Source organism: Thamnophis sirtalis, unplaced genomic scaffold (genome assembly GCF_051295495.1).
Source record: "Thamnophis sirtalis isolate CommonGarterSnake01/CBP01778 unplaced genomic scaffold, rThaSir2_p1.2 scaffold_1, whole genome shotgun sequence".
Classification (NCBI taxonomy): domain Eukaryota; kingdom Metazoa; phylum Chordata; class Lepidosauria; order Squamata; family Natricidae; genus Thamnophis; species Thamnophis sirtalis.
This window is the reverse complement of record NW_028261381.1, coordinates 96,807,227-96,822,638: the sequence shown is the minus strand read 5'-3', so window position 1 is coordinate 96,822,638 and position 15,412 is coordinate 96,807,227. Positions and strand designations below refer to the sequence as shown.

The 15,412-nt window shown below is 35.9% G+C and overlaps 1 protein-coding gene across 3 annotated transcripts in view; it reads left to right on the top strand.

Moving 5' to 3' along the window:
* The first annotated feature begins 420 nt into the window (after nucleotides 1–420).
* Nucleotides 421–15,412, top strand: part of LOC106540201 (uncharacterized) — a 53,736-nt gene continuing 38,744 nt past the window's right edge. For 2 of the 3 annotated variants that reach the window (XM_014055587.2, XM_087719488.1), the window contains exons 1-12: nucleotides 422–577; nucleotides 4,113–4,170; nucleotides 4,569–4,712; nucleotides 5,739–5,885; nucleotides 7,607–7,717; nucleotides 9,643–9,810; nucleotides 9,980–10,165; nucleotides 10,471–10,593; nucleotides 11,176–11,289; nucleotides 13,024–13,345; nucleotides 14,113–14,222; nucleotides 15,178–15,295. In XM_014055587.2, the coding sequence (XP_013911062.2) occupies nucleotides 4,126–4,170; nucleotides 4,569–4,712; nucleotides 5,739–5,885; nucleotides 7,607–7,717; nucleotides 9,643–9,810; nucleotides 9,980–10,165; nucleotides 10,471–10,593; nucleotides 11,176–11,289; nucleotides 13,024–13,345; nucleotides 14,113–14,222; nucleotides 15,178–15,295 (1,588 nt within the window). In that variant the 5' untranslated portion in view covers nucleotides 422–577; nucleotides 4,113–4,125. Of the gene's footprint in view, nucleotides 578–4,112; nucleotides 4,171–4,568; nucleotides 4,713–5,738; nucleotides 5,886–7,606; nucleotides 7,718–9,642; nucleotides 9,811–9,979; nucleotides 10,166–10,470; nucleotides 10,594–11,175; nucleotides 11,290–13,023; nucleotides 13,346–14,112; nucleotides 14,223–15,177; nucleotides 15,296–15,412 lie in introns of all 3 variants that reach the window. The other variant, XM_087719495.1, reaches the window with a different exon arrangement.

The following is a 15,412-nucleotide window of genomic DNA, read 5'->3' as shown; positions in this document are numbered from 1 at the left end:
CGGCGAATAGCTAACCTCCCTCCCCCTTCCCCCCCCCCCCCCGGCCAGGCTCGCTGCCTATTTGCCGATTGGCTGAGAACTTGGTTTACGTCCCTGACGCGAGGAAGGGGCCTCGCGCGTACGTGTGCCGCTTGCTCTCGCCGCGGCGAAACCTGCCGCGCTTCGACACTCGTCTGGCGCGCGGTTCCCGGCACGATGGTCCTGGTCGGCTTAAGGTCTCCTTGGACCGGGCCGGGCAGAGGCGGGGCTGGCGCTGCGGCCTCTGAGTAGCAGCCTCAAAGCACTAGGGCCGCTCTTGTTTTACTTTTCCCGAGGGGGCGGGGTCACCGTGCTGCGGGTTGGTTCCTTCCTGTCAGGTAAGCCTGTCAATCGCCTCCCGTTCCCGTTCCTCCCCCTTAAAGAAGAAGGGGGGGGTCCTCTAACGTCCTAACCGGAAGTGTTTTCCCTGCGTTAAGCCCCGCCCCTTATGAAGGAGGGGTCCCTTCGCTTCTCTATAGCCCTGCCATTAATGAGCACCTGAGCCGACGGGGACTCCATTGTGGGACTTTCGGACGTGCCGAAACTGAGCTTCCTCCAGGTTTGTTCCTCCAAGCGATGCCTCTCCAGCCGGAGAGAAGAGAGAGGCTGGCTTCGGAAAGCCGGAACCAAGGGAGAGGCTCGGTTGACTCATTTGGGTGGACTCATTTGTAAACCTCCATAATTTTAACCTAAGAATGTCTAATGTTGACCTCACCCCATTCCTAAGATATCTGTAAGGGGCGTGCATAAGCGCACCAGCGTGCCTACCGTCCCTGTCCTACTGTCCCCACTTATTCTTATCCATTTCATGTATTCATAATCATGTTTATACTTATATCTGTTATCTTATACATGCCTGACAAAATTAAATTAAATTAAATCCCCTAGACTCTGGGTAAAGAAAGCAGTGTCGTATACCTCACTTCTTGTATCCTTGGGCTAAAATGAACCACATAACCCTGGCGATCAAGGGGGGTGACAGATGTCGCAGCCAGATCGCCCTCACATCCAAATGAACCACACAAATGAAGCTCCCTTGCAATGTTGGTCATAGTTTACTCAAGCCACTGATCCGAGTAGAATGCATTACTCAGCGGGGGTCTTCAAGAGTACTTCATAGACAAAAGTCTGATCGACTGTCATATTTAGGTTTGCCACCTAATAGTACTTTTTCTGGGGAGTGGACAGAACATTCCCTAAAAATCGCTTAAGTGTGCAAGGTCGATGAGACAGCTGGATTAAAAGAGAGACAAAAAAGACTTCTTCCTTGTCCTTGAGCCGGTATTTGACAGCTGACCCTGTGAGGGTTTAAGCTTATTTGTTTTTATTCTGTTAGCCCCTTGAGAACTCACTGCGGTTTACAGTTTAAAATGTTAAACTCATCAACATTAGGTCCTGTGCAGAGCACATTAGGGAGCAAGTGGTTTCCAGTGATTTCTATAATTTGCATTAACTTTGGCGTCGTCCCAAGGGATATTGATAATTTTAATTTTCTTATGTGTTTGGCGTCAAGTTTTCCAAGACTGGCCTTGTTTCCTTTTTCCTCCTGGAGGTATTCAGTGTAGAGCAATGTTGGGACACTGGTCTTTAGGCGTACATAAGATATGGTCAACAAGCCACATTCGACATTCATTCATTCATTCATTCACAGTTGATAGGTGTTGTAAATCTGGTCTTTGTAATACCCTTCACTAGTGATGTCACAATATGAGACACGGAGGTTTCTTCTCAAGCAACATTGTTAGAAAACTTTTGACTATTTAATCATCTTGGTTGTACAGTTCCATGGTTCACAGGCATATATTGCAGTTGGTATGATAATACCCTTGAAAAGTTTTACCTTTGTGGTAATAGTTATGGCTGCTTTAATCAAAATGTTAAACTGGAAGAAGGATATTCCAGGATCATGAGTGTTTTAAGAATAGATGCATCTCTGTTTCAAACATCTTTATAAGAAGGTTGGGCTGCTGTACTGTTCTTTTTTACAGTAAAGTATTATAACTTCAATATAATATGAAACAATAATTGTGTATGTATCATAGTGATGTTACAGTCATTCCACCCATGCTGTTTGGCCTTCTCTGTGACACTTGATTCTACGCTAGCTTTGAAAAAAGGAATTGCTTACCTGGAAACTTTTAGTTAATTAAATAAGTATTTTTATGTTCATCAGTAAAGCTGCTTATCTCAAAAATGTCAGTAGTGCTGGGTGGGTCAGGTATTTCTTTTGAGAAGTTAGGTAGTAACACTTGACACTTATCACTATGATGATTATGATCATATGATTCTTGATATTTGCAAGTATTTGAACTTTATAGTAGGGAAAGCTTAATGAGCACTGTATCTGCAGTGGAGCTTTTAATTTTAAATCATAATGTACTAAACTAGAATAAAATATTTTAGAAAATGTTGGAAGCAGCATTCAATGAGATATAAAAAGTTGTTGTCTGCAAAATAAAAGTAGTATCTTACTGTGTTTCTGTATAACTATAATTGGATTTAATAAGCTTCACTCATTAAATAGAGGGCCATTCAGCCATTTTACTGAAAGATTAACTTCCACATGGTTACATTTAATTTGTAAGTATAGAAACAGAAGTGAGTGTGCCCCTTTTCTTTTTAAGATATTCATTGTATTAATCTCTCATTCAGGTCTGTATCCAATTGCTGAGGTAAAAATTGTTTTCATTCATGGCCCCAAAGCTTGGATGATTCTTCCAGGGACTATTTAGGTGTAGGGGAGATAGTTTGTGGCATGAAAGGAAAACAGTGACGATTCATTAAATGAAAGTATGTAATGCATTTTCTCTTGTTATTCAGATCTGAGTCTTTAGGGTGTAAAGGAGTGTTTAATTTGTAAAGTTTCAGTGTTAATTGTTATAGGGCACCATATTTTTGTGCTATGAAAAATGAGCATGAAAGAAGTATGGAGATCACATAGTCTGCCTCATCTTTCCATTTAGCAAAGTGAAGGGCTCTAGCAGAGGTTAGTTTTACTTTCCCCCAAACATGACTTTTTCTACACTACTTTTTTATGATATAAAACAACTTTATATAGGCTAATGTTCTGCAGATATGTTGAAGTACATCTCATTTCATTCACAATGCCTGTGGGCAATTTATGTTGTTAATGATGATTGATGCTGTAGCCCAACATATTTAGCTTCATCCATCGGTATTTAATAATTACTTTTGACATTTTATAACTAATAGCTAGACATCTAATTTCCTTAAATTAAAATATATGAGAAACAAGCATTTTTTCTAACCATGATCCTAAATATTTTAGGAACCCTAGGGCATCTTTGATATTGGGTTTATTATGAAATTAATTATCAAATGTACAACCCTGTTTTTTAAAATAAGTCTTTTCTAGTTAAATTTGAATGTTAATTTATTATACTGAGTTATACAGGAGCCAAGGTGGCGCAGTGGTTAAATGCAGCACTGCAGGCTACTGCTAGATCAGCAGTTCAGCGGTTCAAATCTCACCGGCTCAGGGTTGACTCAGCCTTCCATCCTTCCGAGGTGGATAAAATGAGGACCCAGATTGTTGGGGGCAATATGCTGACTCTCTGTAAACCGCTTAGAGAGGGCTGAAAGCCCTATGAAGCGGTATATAAGTCTACTGCTATTGCTATTATGGCAGAAACAGTTGAAATTCAGTAACATGATATGTACCTGCACCTTTCATTCCTTCTTAAAAACAGGCTTACAGTCTTCTAAAGCTTGTCTCATTACTTGATTATCAAGCTATGGTGGATGTATTAATTTTTTCATCAATGAATATTGCATAGTGTTGTGAAGAGCAAAATGTGGTTGCTTAAGGCTTAATTATTTCCAATAATTGTGGAAATGTTGTGCTTGGTAAATGTTGTTCTTCCCTTGATATCATTTTAACAGTTCTTCTAAAAAGTTTTTTGTATGCTTGTTCCACAGTAAAATTTTCTTGTTTGCCTTCAAGCATTGTATATAATAATGTTTTTATGGATTTTGGGGTCTCTTGAATTATTATTAAATTGTATTATATTGTATTTAGAATTCAGTTTGGGCATAAAATATTCTTAAATAAACGAATGCTATTCTTTTTGTAGCCATCTTAAAATTATGTGGAGATGGGGCAGTGGAGATGATTCAGTAGCTAAATCTGAAGTAAGTATTAATTTAAAAGCCTCACAATTTATATTTCAATATTATTAATTGAAGTTTCTATTTCTAAAATGTCTGACATACGGGAGATTTCAGAGTTCTTGGTGCTGCTTTTTATTCATGAGTGAAATACAAGATAGATAAAGCAGTGGTGACACTGTGTTTTTAGTTTCTGTTTATTTTATCCCTATCATGGATAAGAAATTTCAGCTATAGCATTAATGCTTGTTCAGTAATTGTAACACACCTTTAAGAATTAATTAAAATCTTATATTTCTGTATTTAAATACTGCTTTGGGATTGTTTTGAATAATGACAAAGTGGGATAGAAATGGTATAAATAATGTATTACAGTAATACCTACAATTTTGATATTACAAAAATATTTTCTTTGTTACTAGGTTCATGGGTCTTCTCAAGTAGCAAGCATGTCGGTGGGTGATTTGACTGAACAGCTGGCTCAAACTAAACAATTGGTAGCACAACTCAAAGAACTTGTCAAAGAAAAAGATGATGACTTACAAAAGAAAGATAAACAATTAAAGGTATTGTGTGTGGAGGGGGGCAGTTTCCAGTTGTTTTTGTGGCAAACTCCTTTTCTGAAATACTGTCTTAAATATTATTTTAAGATAATAAGATTGTATTTGAAATTGTGATAATAATTAGGTGCAGCTTCCTTCTAATCTATTTTAGGTTTCCATAAGTTGCCACGTTTGGTTATCACTCAAAATGCAGAAATTTCTTATGTATGAACAGATGCTGTTGATATGGTTAAAATTAATAGTAGTTTTAACCATTCACTCGTATCCGACTCTTGGTGACTTTATAGGCTCTCCATGCTATTGTTAAGGACAGCTTCTTTTAGTTGTTGGATGTTCAACTTTGATGGCATCAAGCCAGTGAGTTCTTTCCTTGCCCCTACCTCTTGTTCCACTAGCCATTTCTAGCATCCTTGACTTCTTCAGTGAATTTGCACGAACAACATGGCCAAAGTAAATCAGACATAATCTTGTAATTTTGGCTCCTAGTGATGTTTTATATGGTTTTATATGATATAAATGGTTTTATATGATATATATACCTCTCTATTGGTTGCTCTTGCTATCTATAGTATACAAAATAATTTACTCCAGCATCATAATTCAAAGGCATCAGTTGTTCTTCAATCAGCCATCCTTAGTGTCCAACTCTCATATCCAAACATCATTGCTCTAAAAAAAGCCTGTTCTTGGTATTTATATCAGTATCTCTGTTTTTCCAGATCTTATTCATATTAATCAATGCCTAAGGTTAATAATATCATTTGACTTCAGGTGTAGAATTGCCATCGTGAACAATTTTTGATCCAAGGAAGAAAAATTATTGAACTAATTCAATTTCTTCTTTGTTGATTTTAAACATATCATGTCCACCTGCAGCTGTTGTCATTATCTTTGTTTTGCTATGGTTAAAATTATCCTCTCTACATAGGTAGCTGTACTTCATCTATTTAGATATTGATATACATGGTTGTAATTAAAATAATATCTGCAAATTGTATTTTGTTTTAAAACAATGTATATACTCTACAGGAAGAAAAAGAAGCTTCTGACAGCAAGCTTTCCAAATTAAAACTTCAGAACAAAGCCAAAGTAGCATCATTAACTTCACAATTAGAAGAACTTAAGAAGCAAGTTCCAGGAAATGCAGCACAAGATGGAAAATCTGGTCAAAAGAAAGTGAGTTCCATCCTTAAAAATAATATGTATTATAAAGCAGCTTTCCCCAACAAGTTCTTCTACAGTTGGTATATTAGTATTATCCAGCATGGTCCTTAGGGGAAAGGTCTGTGGAGACCCAATGAGGGGAAGGAAGCCCTGTGGAGACATGATAAGGGAAGGAAAAGACCAGCAGGTACCCAAGGGAGGGAAATGTAGCATAGGGATCTTGAGATGAAGGAGGCCTTGGAATGCCCAGGCAGGTGGGCCTCGACCTGCGCTAAACCTCTCAGGGCCTCTCCCATCCCCAAGGCACCCTGGGCTCTGTTTAACAACTGATGCATTTGTTTAATAGCTGCATCAGGGAGAGCGGGGGACGAGGGCTTGTCCAGTTAGGCCATCTCACTTAATGGCTGTCATGACGTATGATCGTAATGCGCAGGCTCCATTACAGTTGTGTGTCAAGGACTACATGTAGTTAACTACAACTGAAAAGATAGATTGCTTGAGAACTGTATGGTGAAACTTTGTGATGAAAACTGAACAGAGTTCTTTTGTATGTGATTTTCCAGTTGTATGTTGGTGTATGTATAATTTGAATCAGTACAACATAATACTAGAAGTGTCTTTTAAAATTAAGTGCCAACTTGTTCATGTATTCTCCTTTAAGTGAACTATTTGTAAATCATACTAAGTTTTGTTTGTATGGATGTAATTTTTTTCCCCACTCACCCTCAACTTTCTTACTTCATTGCAATTAGAACAGTGGATACATTCCAAAACATATCTATTGAAACAAGTCTGAAATTAGCATCACTTGCAATTGCTGTTAGTTTCAGATCTAATTTAGTAGCTATGTTTTGGAACTAGTTTGTTAGAATTCATACTACAATGGTAAAGGCCCTGTAAAATGGCAGCATTTAAAGAATCTGGAGTATGCCGATCTTGTCCAAATCTTTAAAATTCAAGAAAATTTTAAATAAATCTTCCATTTCTTTTTCTCTCAAAATACGATGTGGGACTTAGAACATCTTACATTTGAATTAAGAATTGGTGTTTACTGACCTCAAACAGTCAGTCAGATGCAATATCTCACGTGGAAAGCTTCCACCATCCTAAGCCATCAAATAAACTGACTGTGATTAATATTTTAGGATGCAAACAAGAACAGAATTAATTTTGTTTCTACTTGAAAATTGCGTTTGGACTTTGTGCTTGAGGTGAAAAAAAAGTAAACTTTAATTTTACATTTTGCAGATTAGATAATAGATTAGATTAGATTATAGAAATGGCTACTATACATTATTATATAAAATTAAAAAGTTGAGATTTTATGCTATTACCTTATTCTACTGTACCAAAAGGAGTCAGAAGTCAATGCTTTTTATTTTCTTTTTCCTTCTGTCCTATACTTTTTCTCCTTCCCCCTTTCCTCTCTTATTTTCCTCTTATTTTCTTTTGTATTTTTGTATTTTATATTATACTTTGATCAACTAATAAAAATTTGTCTTAGGATACAAAGAAAAGTATTCTATTCTGAGTAGTTTTTATTTAAACTTCAAATTCTGTTTCAAATTTTTAAAAAATTGCCATAGCCAAGTTAAAATTTAAAAAAAACTCTGAAACATGTTTTATTATTTTTTAATTTAAAAAAATATTTCTGCTATAGTAGGCATGTGGCTATTCTAATTATTTTAGTTTTTGTATTATTTGAAGCTAAGTTTTCAAATGTATGATTTCAGAGTGATCAAGATAGTGCTGCTGCAAATCGTGGAAAAATATTGGTGCTCAGAAAGAAGGTTGAAGAACTAGAAACACTGAATGCCCAAAAAAATGAAGAGCTCCAACAAAAGGTAAATTTGTATGAGTTTATTTCTTTATCTTGAGTGTTGGCGCTACTATTTAAAGACAGCTACTACTGAAATTTGTCTAAAGTTGCTGATAACAGAGCTGAAATATTCATGTTTTCTATTGATTAAAAAAGAACAAGATGTTAGTATAATTTCTATATATTTTAACCTATATCTGTTGTAACCCATAAAGCAAAAAAAGTATGCTTTACATTATATATTTCAAGTAAATCCCATTCCATCAAATTAATAATGTATAGGATTAAAACATTAAAATATTAGACATTTAGTTATTGTGAAGCAGAATTGTATTTTTAAGCTCTTTAATTGGTTATGGAATATCCTTTTCTACTCTGTTGCCTGAACTGCTATAGCACTGTAAAACCTTTATTTCGGTGACTGCCATTTTTGCAGTCTTTGGATGCCATAAGTAAAATTTCCATCTGAGTAAATCCTGAAATATTGGATAGATCCGTTACATTCAAAGCAATCTGCATTAGACAGTTAAATTTATCTTAGTTTTAGGACTGTGTCATTTGAATAATGAAGTCATTTTTCATGTGTTGTAAATTACAATATTTGTGTCAATTTACATCATTTGTGTAATTGATAGAAGTGATATGTTAATATAACATACATTCAAGATGAGATACTCTCCTAAGTATTAATATGGAGAATGAAGTGCAGGTTTCAGCATCTAGAACTGGGACCAGGACTCTAGTATTAAGCAAAATGGTTGCTAAGTAGAAAATGTGACTGTGCTTTCCTTTTCCCACTCTCCCACTGTTTGGAATGCTCATCCTGGCAATGGGATAATTGGCAAGTTAGGAATTAATGTTTGTATTTACATTCATTGGAAAGGAAGGGATTACAGGTGAGTAGGTAGACACAATGGGGAATGCACATTAAAAGGAATATGTTGGTGTTGGCAGTCCTGAACATCCTCAGGGCTGGGAATGCTATACATAGAGGACATAGAGGAATTCCTTTCTCTCTAGTATCTCCACTCTGGGAAGTGGAGCAGAGAGAAAAAAAAAGGGTCAGGAGAGATTGTCTACAGAGATTGCTTGGATTGTCCCCCCCCCCCCTTCCCTTGCTTGTGTAAGCAGTTTTTCTGCTCTGCAAAGGAGAGTGTTTGGACATGCCAACACTACGACATTTCTTTCTATGTGTATTCTCAATTGTCTGCTGGTTTACTTTTTTGTAATCCCTTCCTCTCCAAACTCTCCTCTTTGGAAATGGGGGGAAAATAGGCAAAAGTCAACAAACAGGCACATTACTAAGTGTGATGGTGATCATGTAAATGAGGGATGATGCAAAAGTAATAAATGTGAGTGTTGCTCGTACAGTTGTTTTTCAATACAGTCCTAACTTCAAATGATTGCTGCAAGACAAGCAATAAGCAAGATCTAATTGTAAAGCAAATAAATGATATTTTCTTAGTAAGAATCAGATTCTTCTAGAAGTGGTAATTTTTGTTTATACTGTATGTATGTAGGTCAACCCAACTTTTGGGTGAAAAAAAATTGCAATTAAAAAAGAATGAGTTTAATGAGAGAAAATAATAGGAAGAATGTAATTTTAGTATGATAGATATCTAATTAATTAAGTATTCTAGGCCATGTTTTTAGGACAAAACCAAACCTCCCAGGATGGCTTAAGTAATGTAATCATTATACCAAAATATAATCTTAATATAATCCTCAAATATGTATAATTGAATTACTATTATAGTAATAGTAAGTGTGCCCTGGCTGGAATCCAGGGCACACTTATGGAAATAAGCATTTTTATTGGAGGTTCTTAGACTGGTTGCTAATTCCTTTCCTATCTGTTAATTGCTATGAAAAAGCTTGCTTTTTAAGGATGGAATGGTACAAAAAATAGCTGTCGATGGTAACAAAATATTTCTAATGGAATGCTTCCAGATTGCTGAATTGGATGCTGCCCACCAACGGGGTGCTGAACTGGATGCCATGCTTGCTGAGAAGCAAAAGAAACTAACTGAAAAAGAAGCCTACATAATAGATTTGCAGCTAGCCTGTGGATCAACTAATGATGCCAAAGAAATGCTAATACATAACAATGAATTAAAGGTATAACTAAACTGGGAATCTATATGTGTTGTTTTATTTCTCATCAAGTTTGACAGTTTGATTAACATTCTGAATTGACTGTACTGTTGCTTTCCAAATAAAACCCAAGAAATAGATGAAACATACCAATCTCTTGTTCGTTTCCTTATTTTTTTCATGAACTTCAAAGAAGCAGATTTCCACAAAAGAGGCTTCATTGCAGAGCATGCAAATTCTAGTTCAGAATCTTACCAGGAAAGTCGGGGACAGTGAGGAAAGATGTAGCCTCCTCCAGGAACAAATTGCAAGTCTTAAAAGCTTTCAAACTAAAGAAAAGGAGCATTTTCAGGAAAGAGAAGCCATGTATACGCAAAATGTAAGTAGGTCTTAGTACAAAATGTATTTGCCTCATGGCAAATAAATTTAATAATAAAATTTCTAAAAATACAATTTGGGATTTGCTTGGCAGTGGCAATAGGAATATGATGATTTTAACCCTTTTTCTTAGAGAGATTATCAAACATAAAATTGATGTTATTAAATTAGATAGGTGTTTCTGGAGTTATTTAAGGATCCATTTCATCCATGCTTAATTTCCACTGAAGTATTATGAATCAGTAAGATCTGAATGATTATGTGTGACTCAGCTTTATGGAAATATTTGGTCTGGTTGTTTTTTAGATCCGTATGTTTCAAAATATTATCCAGGAAAAGGAAAAAGAGTTGATGAGACTGGCCCAGAAACACGAACAAGAACTTTTTAAAGTGGCTGCCAAATCTGATGCTAGTGCTGATCTAGAACAGGTAGAGAAAATGTATTTTATTTAATAGTATTGCGAATGGAATCCCAAGTTGATTTTTGGCATCCCTAAATATATGTGTGTATGTGTGTGTGTGTGTGTGTGTGTGTGTGTGTCTGTGCGCGCGCGCTCACATTGCCAATTTCATTTTACAAATGGTTTACATCTGAAAAAGGTTACATTTATTTAAACATATACATATTCTTAAATTGAACTCACCTTATGACTCTGTCCAGTTTTTTTCTGTGTTACAAACGCTTGTGCTTTCTTCTGTTTTCCCTCCAATTTTGCAGTCTAGGCACATTTGTATAGTATTTGTATAGTATTTAAAATACAGCTTAATGGAAATAAATAATTATAGTTAATGATTTCTGTATTCCTTAATAACTAATAATTCTAGATTAGTTTATGTAGATGTTGAACAGATATTTGATTTCTATGATGTCCTACAAGTATGAAATTTGATTACTATGAATATGTAGCAATACAAGAAAAGACTACAAGATGATGTTTTTGTTTTCAGAATAAAGTTGCTATTTTCCATTACTAAACAATGAATATATGTATATATGTATATTTGTAATAGTTACTGAAAGCGTTAAAGCAGAAACTACATGAAAAGGAGGAAGTCATGCTTGGAAGGACACAGGTCATAGTCATGTTGCAACAAGAACTGGATGGCAAGGACCAACAACTGAAAGTAAGAAATAGATTACACAGTTAAAGAATTGTTGTGGGATAAGCTGTTATAAAATATTTTTTAAAAAAAGTAAAGGCAAAGGAGTCCCTGCAGATTTTACTCCACTTGTCATTGTCAACTATAGGAGGTAGTGCTCATCTCCATTTCAAGGCCAATGAGCCAGTAGTGTCTGACCACATTTGTGTGGTCATGTGGCCAGCATAATATCATGGAACGCTGTTACCTTCCCACTGAAGAGATGCCTGTTTATCTACTCACATTTATTTGCATGCTTTCAAACTGCTAGGTGGTCAGGAGCTGGGGTGTGGATGGGAGGTCACATACTATTGTGTGGTGCTCCAGTCTCAAACCTAGGCTGCTGGCTTTCCAACCAGCAAGCCCAGCGCCTTAACCGCTGAGTCACTGCACTGCCCATTATAAAAAAAAAATAGAGTAGTTTTAAATTAGAATGCAGTTTGTTAGTCACTTTTTATTGCATTTCCTTTCATTCAAATTGATTGATCATATGTGTCTTGTATTCTTATGCTGTACTTTTAATCCATAGTGGTCAAATGTTGAGGTATGCTAAAAGAAAAGAAAAACTCATGTGATTAAAAAAAAATGACAAAAATAACAAGCTCTGATTTGTTAGTGAGAATCTGAAGAGCTTCTACAAAAAGCTTAATTTATGGGTTTTTTAATAATTATTTTTTGAACAGTAGTGGTTAACATTTTTATATTGCTAGTTTATGGGTGCATATCATAAAATGAACTGGACAATGATGAAAAATATGCACATGGGAGCATTTTAGATAATGTTTGTTTAACTATTTTTTAACGTTGTAATAATTTTTTTGCTATAATTTGGACACTTATCTGTTCCCATATACTGCTGATTTAGAAAAATGTGGAATTACTTTGGTGAGGAGGGAATCTGACCATAGTACTTAATTTATTCTTCAAAATAATGTAGCATTTTCTTCATCCTGATATTTGCAAACTTTACACAAATCAATAAGAATATATCAATAAGAAACAACAATACTATAAAAGATATGAAACAGAATTACTGAAAGCTGTTTAAAAAGCCTGGATTTATAGATATTGTATAGTTGATATATTTTTCTTTATAATGTTTCCTTAAATATTAATTTCATTTTCAAAAATAATTGAAGAAAAAATGACAGCAATATGTCATTTTGATTGTGCAGTTGACACTTTTTAAATCTTCCAATGCTGCTAATTACAGCATAGTTTTTAATTATTACCATGCTCTAAAAGTTCTTCCCTCGAATGTAATAAATTTAATAAATATTTTACTCAGTACAGAACAATATTTTGCTCCTTGAGAATAGTTTTTCTCCCATTTATAATTTTGTGTATCTTACATGCTGTTTTGCATATGCTATTGAGTCTTTCACCTTTTCCTAGCATATTGTACAAAAGTATTTTTATGTATTCAAATTTGTTTCAGCCATCCATCTTTCAAAGTTAAGTGAGTGCTGTGTTTTATGACTTTTTAAAATACAAGAGGGGAATAGATTCCTTTCTTGGGAGCTCAACATTGCTTATCTTCTATCAGTGAGACTCCTCAACTGAATGAAAGATCTTCCACGGATTTTGGGAACTCTCTTTTATTTTTTTAAAAAGGGTGAGGCAAGATACGTTTCTCTGCACTTGCACATGTCAAGGGAAACATTCTGCATATAATTAAAGGAACTTGCAGTTTTATTGTCTCAACTTCTTTTAATCCAGGAAATGAACGAACAACTGAACCGCCTTGAATCAGAGAAAGACAATCTTCAATCCAAACTGGATGCAGAAAAGCACATAATGCGAGCCCAGCTGAGAGACATGATGGAGAAACATGAGAACGAAATGAGGAAAGCCAGAGAGAAGTACAATGCTGATCATCAGGAGATACAAGAAACGCATGAAACAGAGCTTCAGGAAAAAGATCAGACACTGCTTCAGCTACAGAAAAAAATTGATGAATTAATTTCCGGAAATGAAAGTAATTTGGAGCAAGCCGTTGATTTGGATGCTATTATTAAGCAAAAGTTGGAACATTTAGAAGGTAATATAATGGACAACAACCCTTAAAACTGCTTGCTTACTACATTGAAGAGTTGATTCTGTTTTTATTAGCTGAGAGCCACCTTTGTGGACAGATTTTACACAGGTTTTCAGTGCCGTCACACTAAAGATAAAGTGTTATTATCTCCTCTCCAGTCTGTGTAGAGTAGATGGTTATATCTCTTTAAACAAATCTTTTAGTTTCTTAAAGAGGGCATGATAGTGCAGCAATGATGTCAGAAGCTGACACCACTATTATATTTGGAAGAGTTGGAATTCCTTTAATGATTAATAGTTGTGTTAAGTCTAATAGAGAATTCATTTTTATTTTAAAAATCAGAGTTTTTTGCATAATCCTACAGTTTACTGACAAATTTAATAGTGTGATCTTGGGGGAGGCCTCTTGGGGCTATCAAAGAGGAGTTTTGGCAGGGCATATAGCTCATGGTGGAATGTAGTCTGGATTCCCAGGAGGAAGGGGCTGAGTCAGTGGAGCTTGTCAAGTTTGGTTAGAAGGAAGACAGTTAAATGGCTCCTCCTTAGCTATCCCCAGAGTATATCTGTAGTTATGCAAATAGCTTAATCTGGCAAGATTTTGTCCCTAAGTAAAGAACAATTAAAGAAATATCTAGTGTCTCACATTGGGCAAGTCTTAGAAAATTCTCTCCTAAGCATATGTCACTGCTAAGAAAACAATCTAAGTAATATGTTATATTAATAGTTTTGATGTAGTTCTAAATAATGATTGAGTTTGCCTGTTTGTTTAAGTGCAAGTAAAACTGAAAACAGAAGAGGCTAGCAAATCAGAAGCTAAATTCCTTAAGATGAAAGCATGGTCCAAATCCAGAATCAGACAACTTGAAGATGAACTTAAAAATGTATGTTAAATGTTTACACACGTTTTAATCTTATGTGCCCGCTTTAGTGATGTAGATGCCAAAGTTTTGTTTAATGATAAGATATAAAATAATGTTTTTCTTGGTTTATAGTCGTTTCTTCAGAAAATAGCTTGTTTCCCCAAAAATAGGACCTATCCAGAAAATAAGGCCTAGCAGATGTTTTCATGTGTGCCTAATATAAATCCTACCCCAAAATAAGCCTTACTTAAGCACCTGCACAGCTGGCCACTCGCTCATTCCGTCTGGTTGCTTGCAGTGCCACTGCTGCAAGGCACTGGAGTTGTGGAGTTATCCCACATGCCCCGCATCAGCTTACCTCAGGGCGTCTGCAGCGAGGCCATTCATGCCCTGGCACCAGTCTCATGGCATCAGCACCAGCAGCCATGTGCAGCAGGAGCCCACGTGGCCATCAGCTTACTTCTGTTTGCTCGTGGCCACAATAGAACAGGAGGCTGAGTGATGTGCTGATGCCGCGACCCGCGAGGCAGGTATTGGAATGTGGATGGCCTGGCTGCGGGGTCCTGAGGTAAGCCGTGGGCATATGGGGGAGCTACATCACCCCCTGCCTCATGACAGCAGCGCTATTGAATCATGCAGCCTCCAGCCTCGCTGCAAGCAAGCAGAAGATGTAAGCCTCCCATACAGGGGTGGAAAATAAGACACTCCCTGAAAATAAGCCCTAGTACTTATTTTGGGCCCCAAAAGAAAATAAGACCCGGTCTTATTTTCGGGAAAACATGGGTACTATAGTTGAAAAATTGATTAGTAAAAATAATAATTTAACTATGGAACTGATAGTGTAATTCTGCTGCAACTTAAGGGATATATTTATATTATGGGATTACACAAATGTATCAAAGACCTTACCAGATTTTGCCTCATTTTGTTTTTTTACATATTTACATATTGTCAGAAATTGACATTTTTTTTCTAGGTTACACCAATGAATAGCAGCATAACTGCCTTACAAGATCAGATTTCTGAATTAAAGAATGAAAAAGAAGAGCTGCAGTCAACATTGCATACATATTTGGAATATAAAACTCAAAATGGTAAATAATGATAAACTTACTGTCATTTTGAAAGGTATCTACCTTAAAATGATGCAGAAAAATAATGTGTATAGTCTCCGTTTAATTGTTCATTTTGCTACTTATGAATTGTGAACT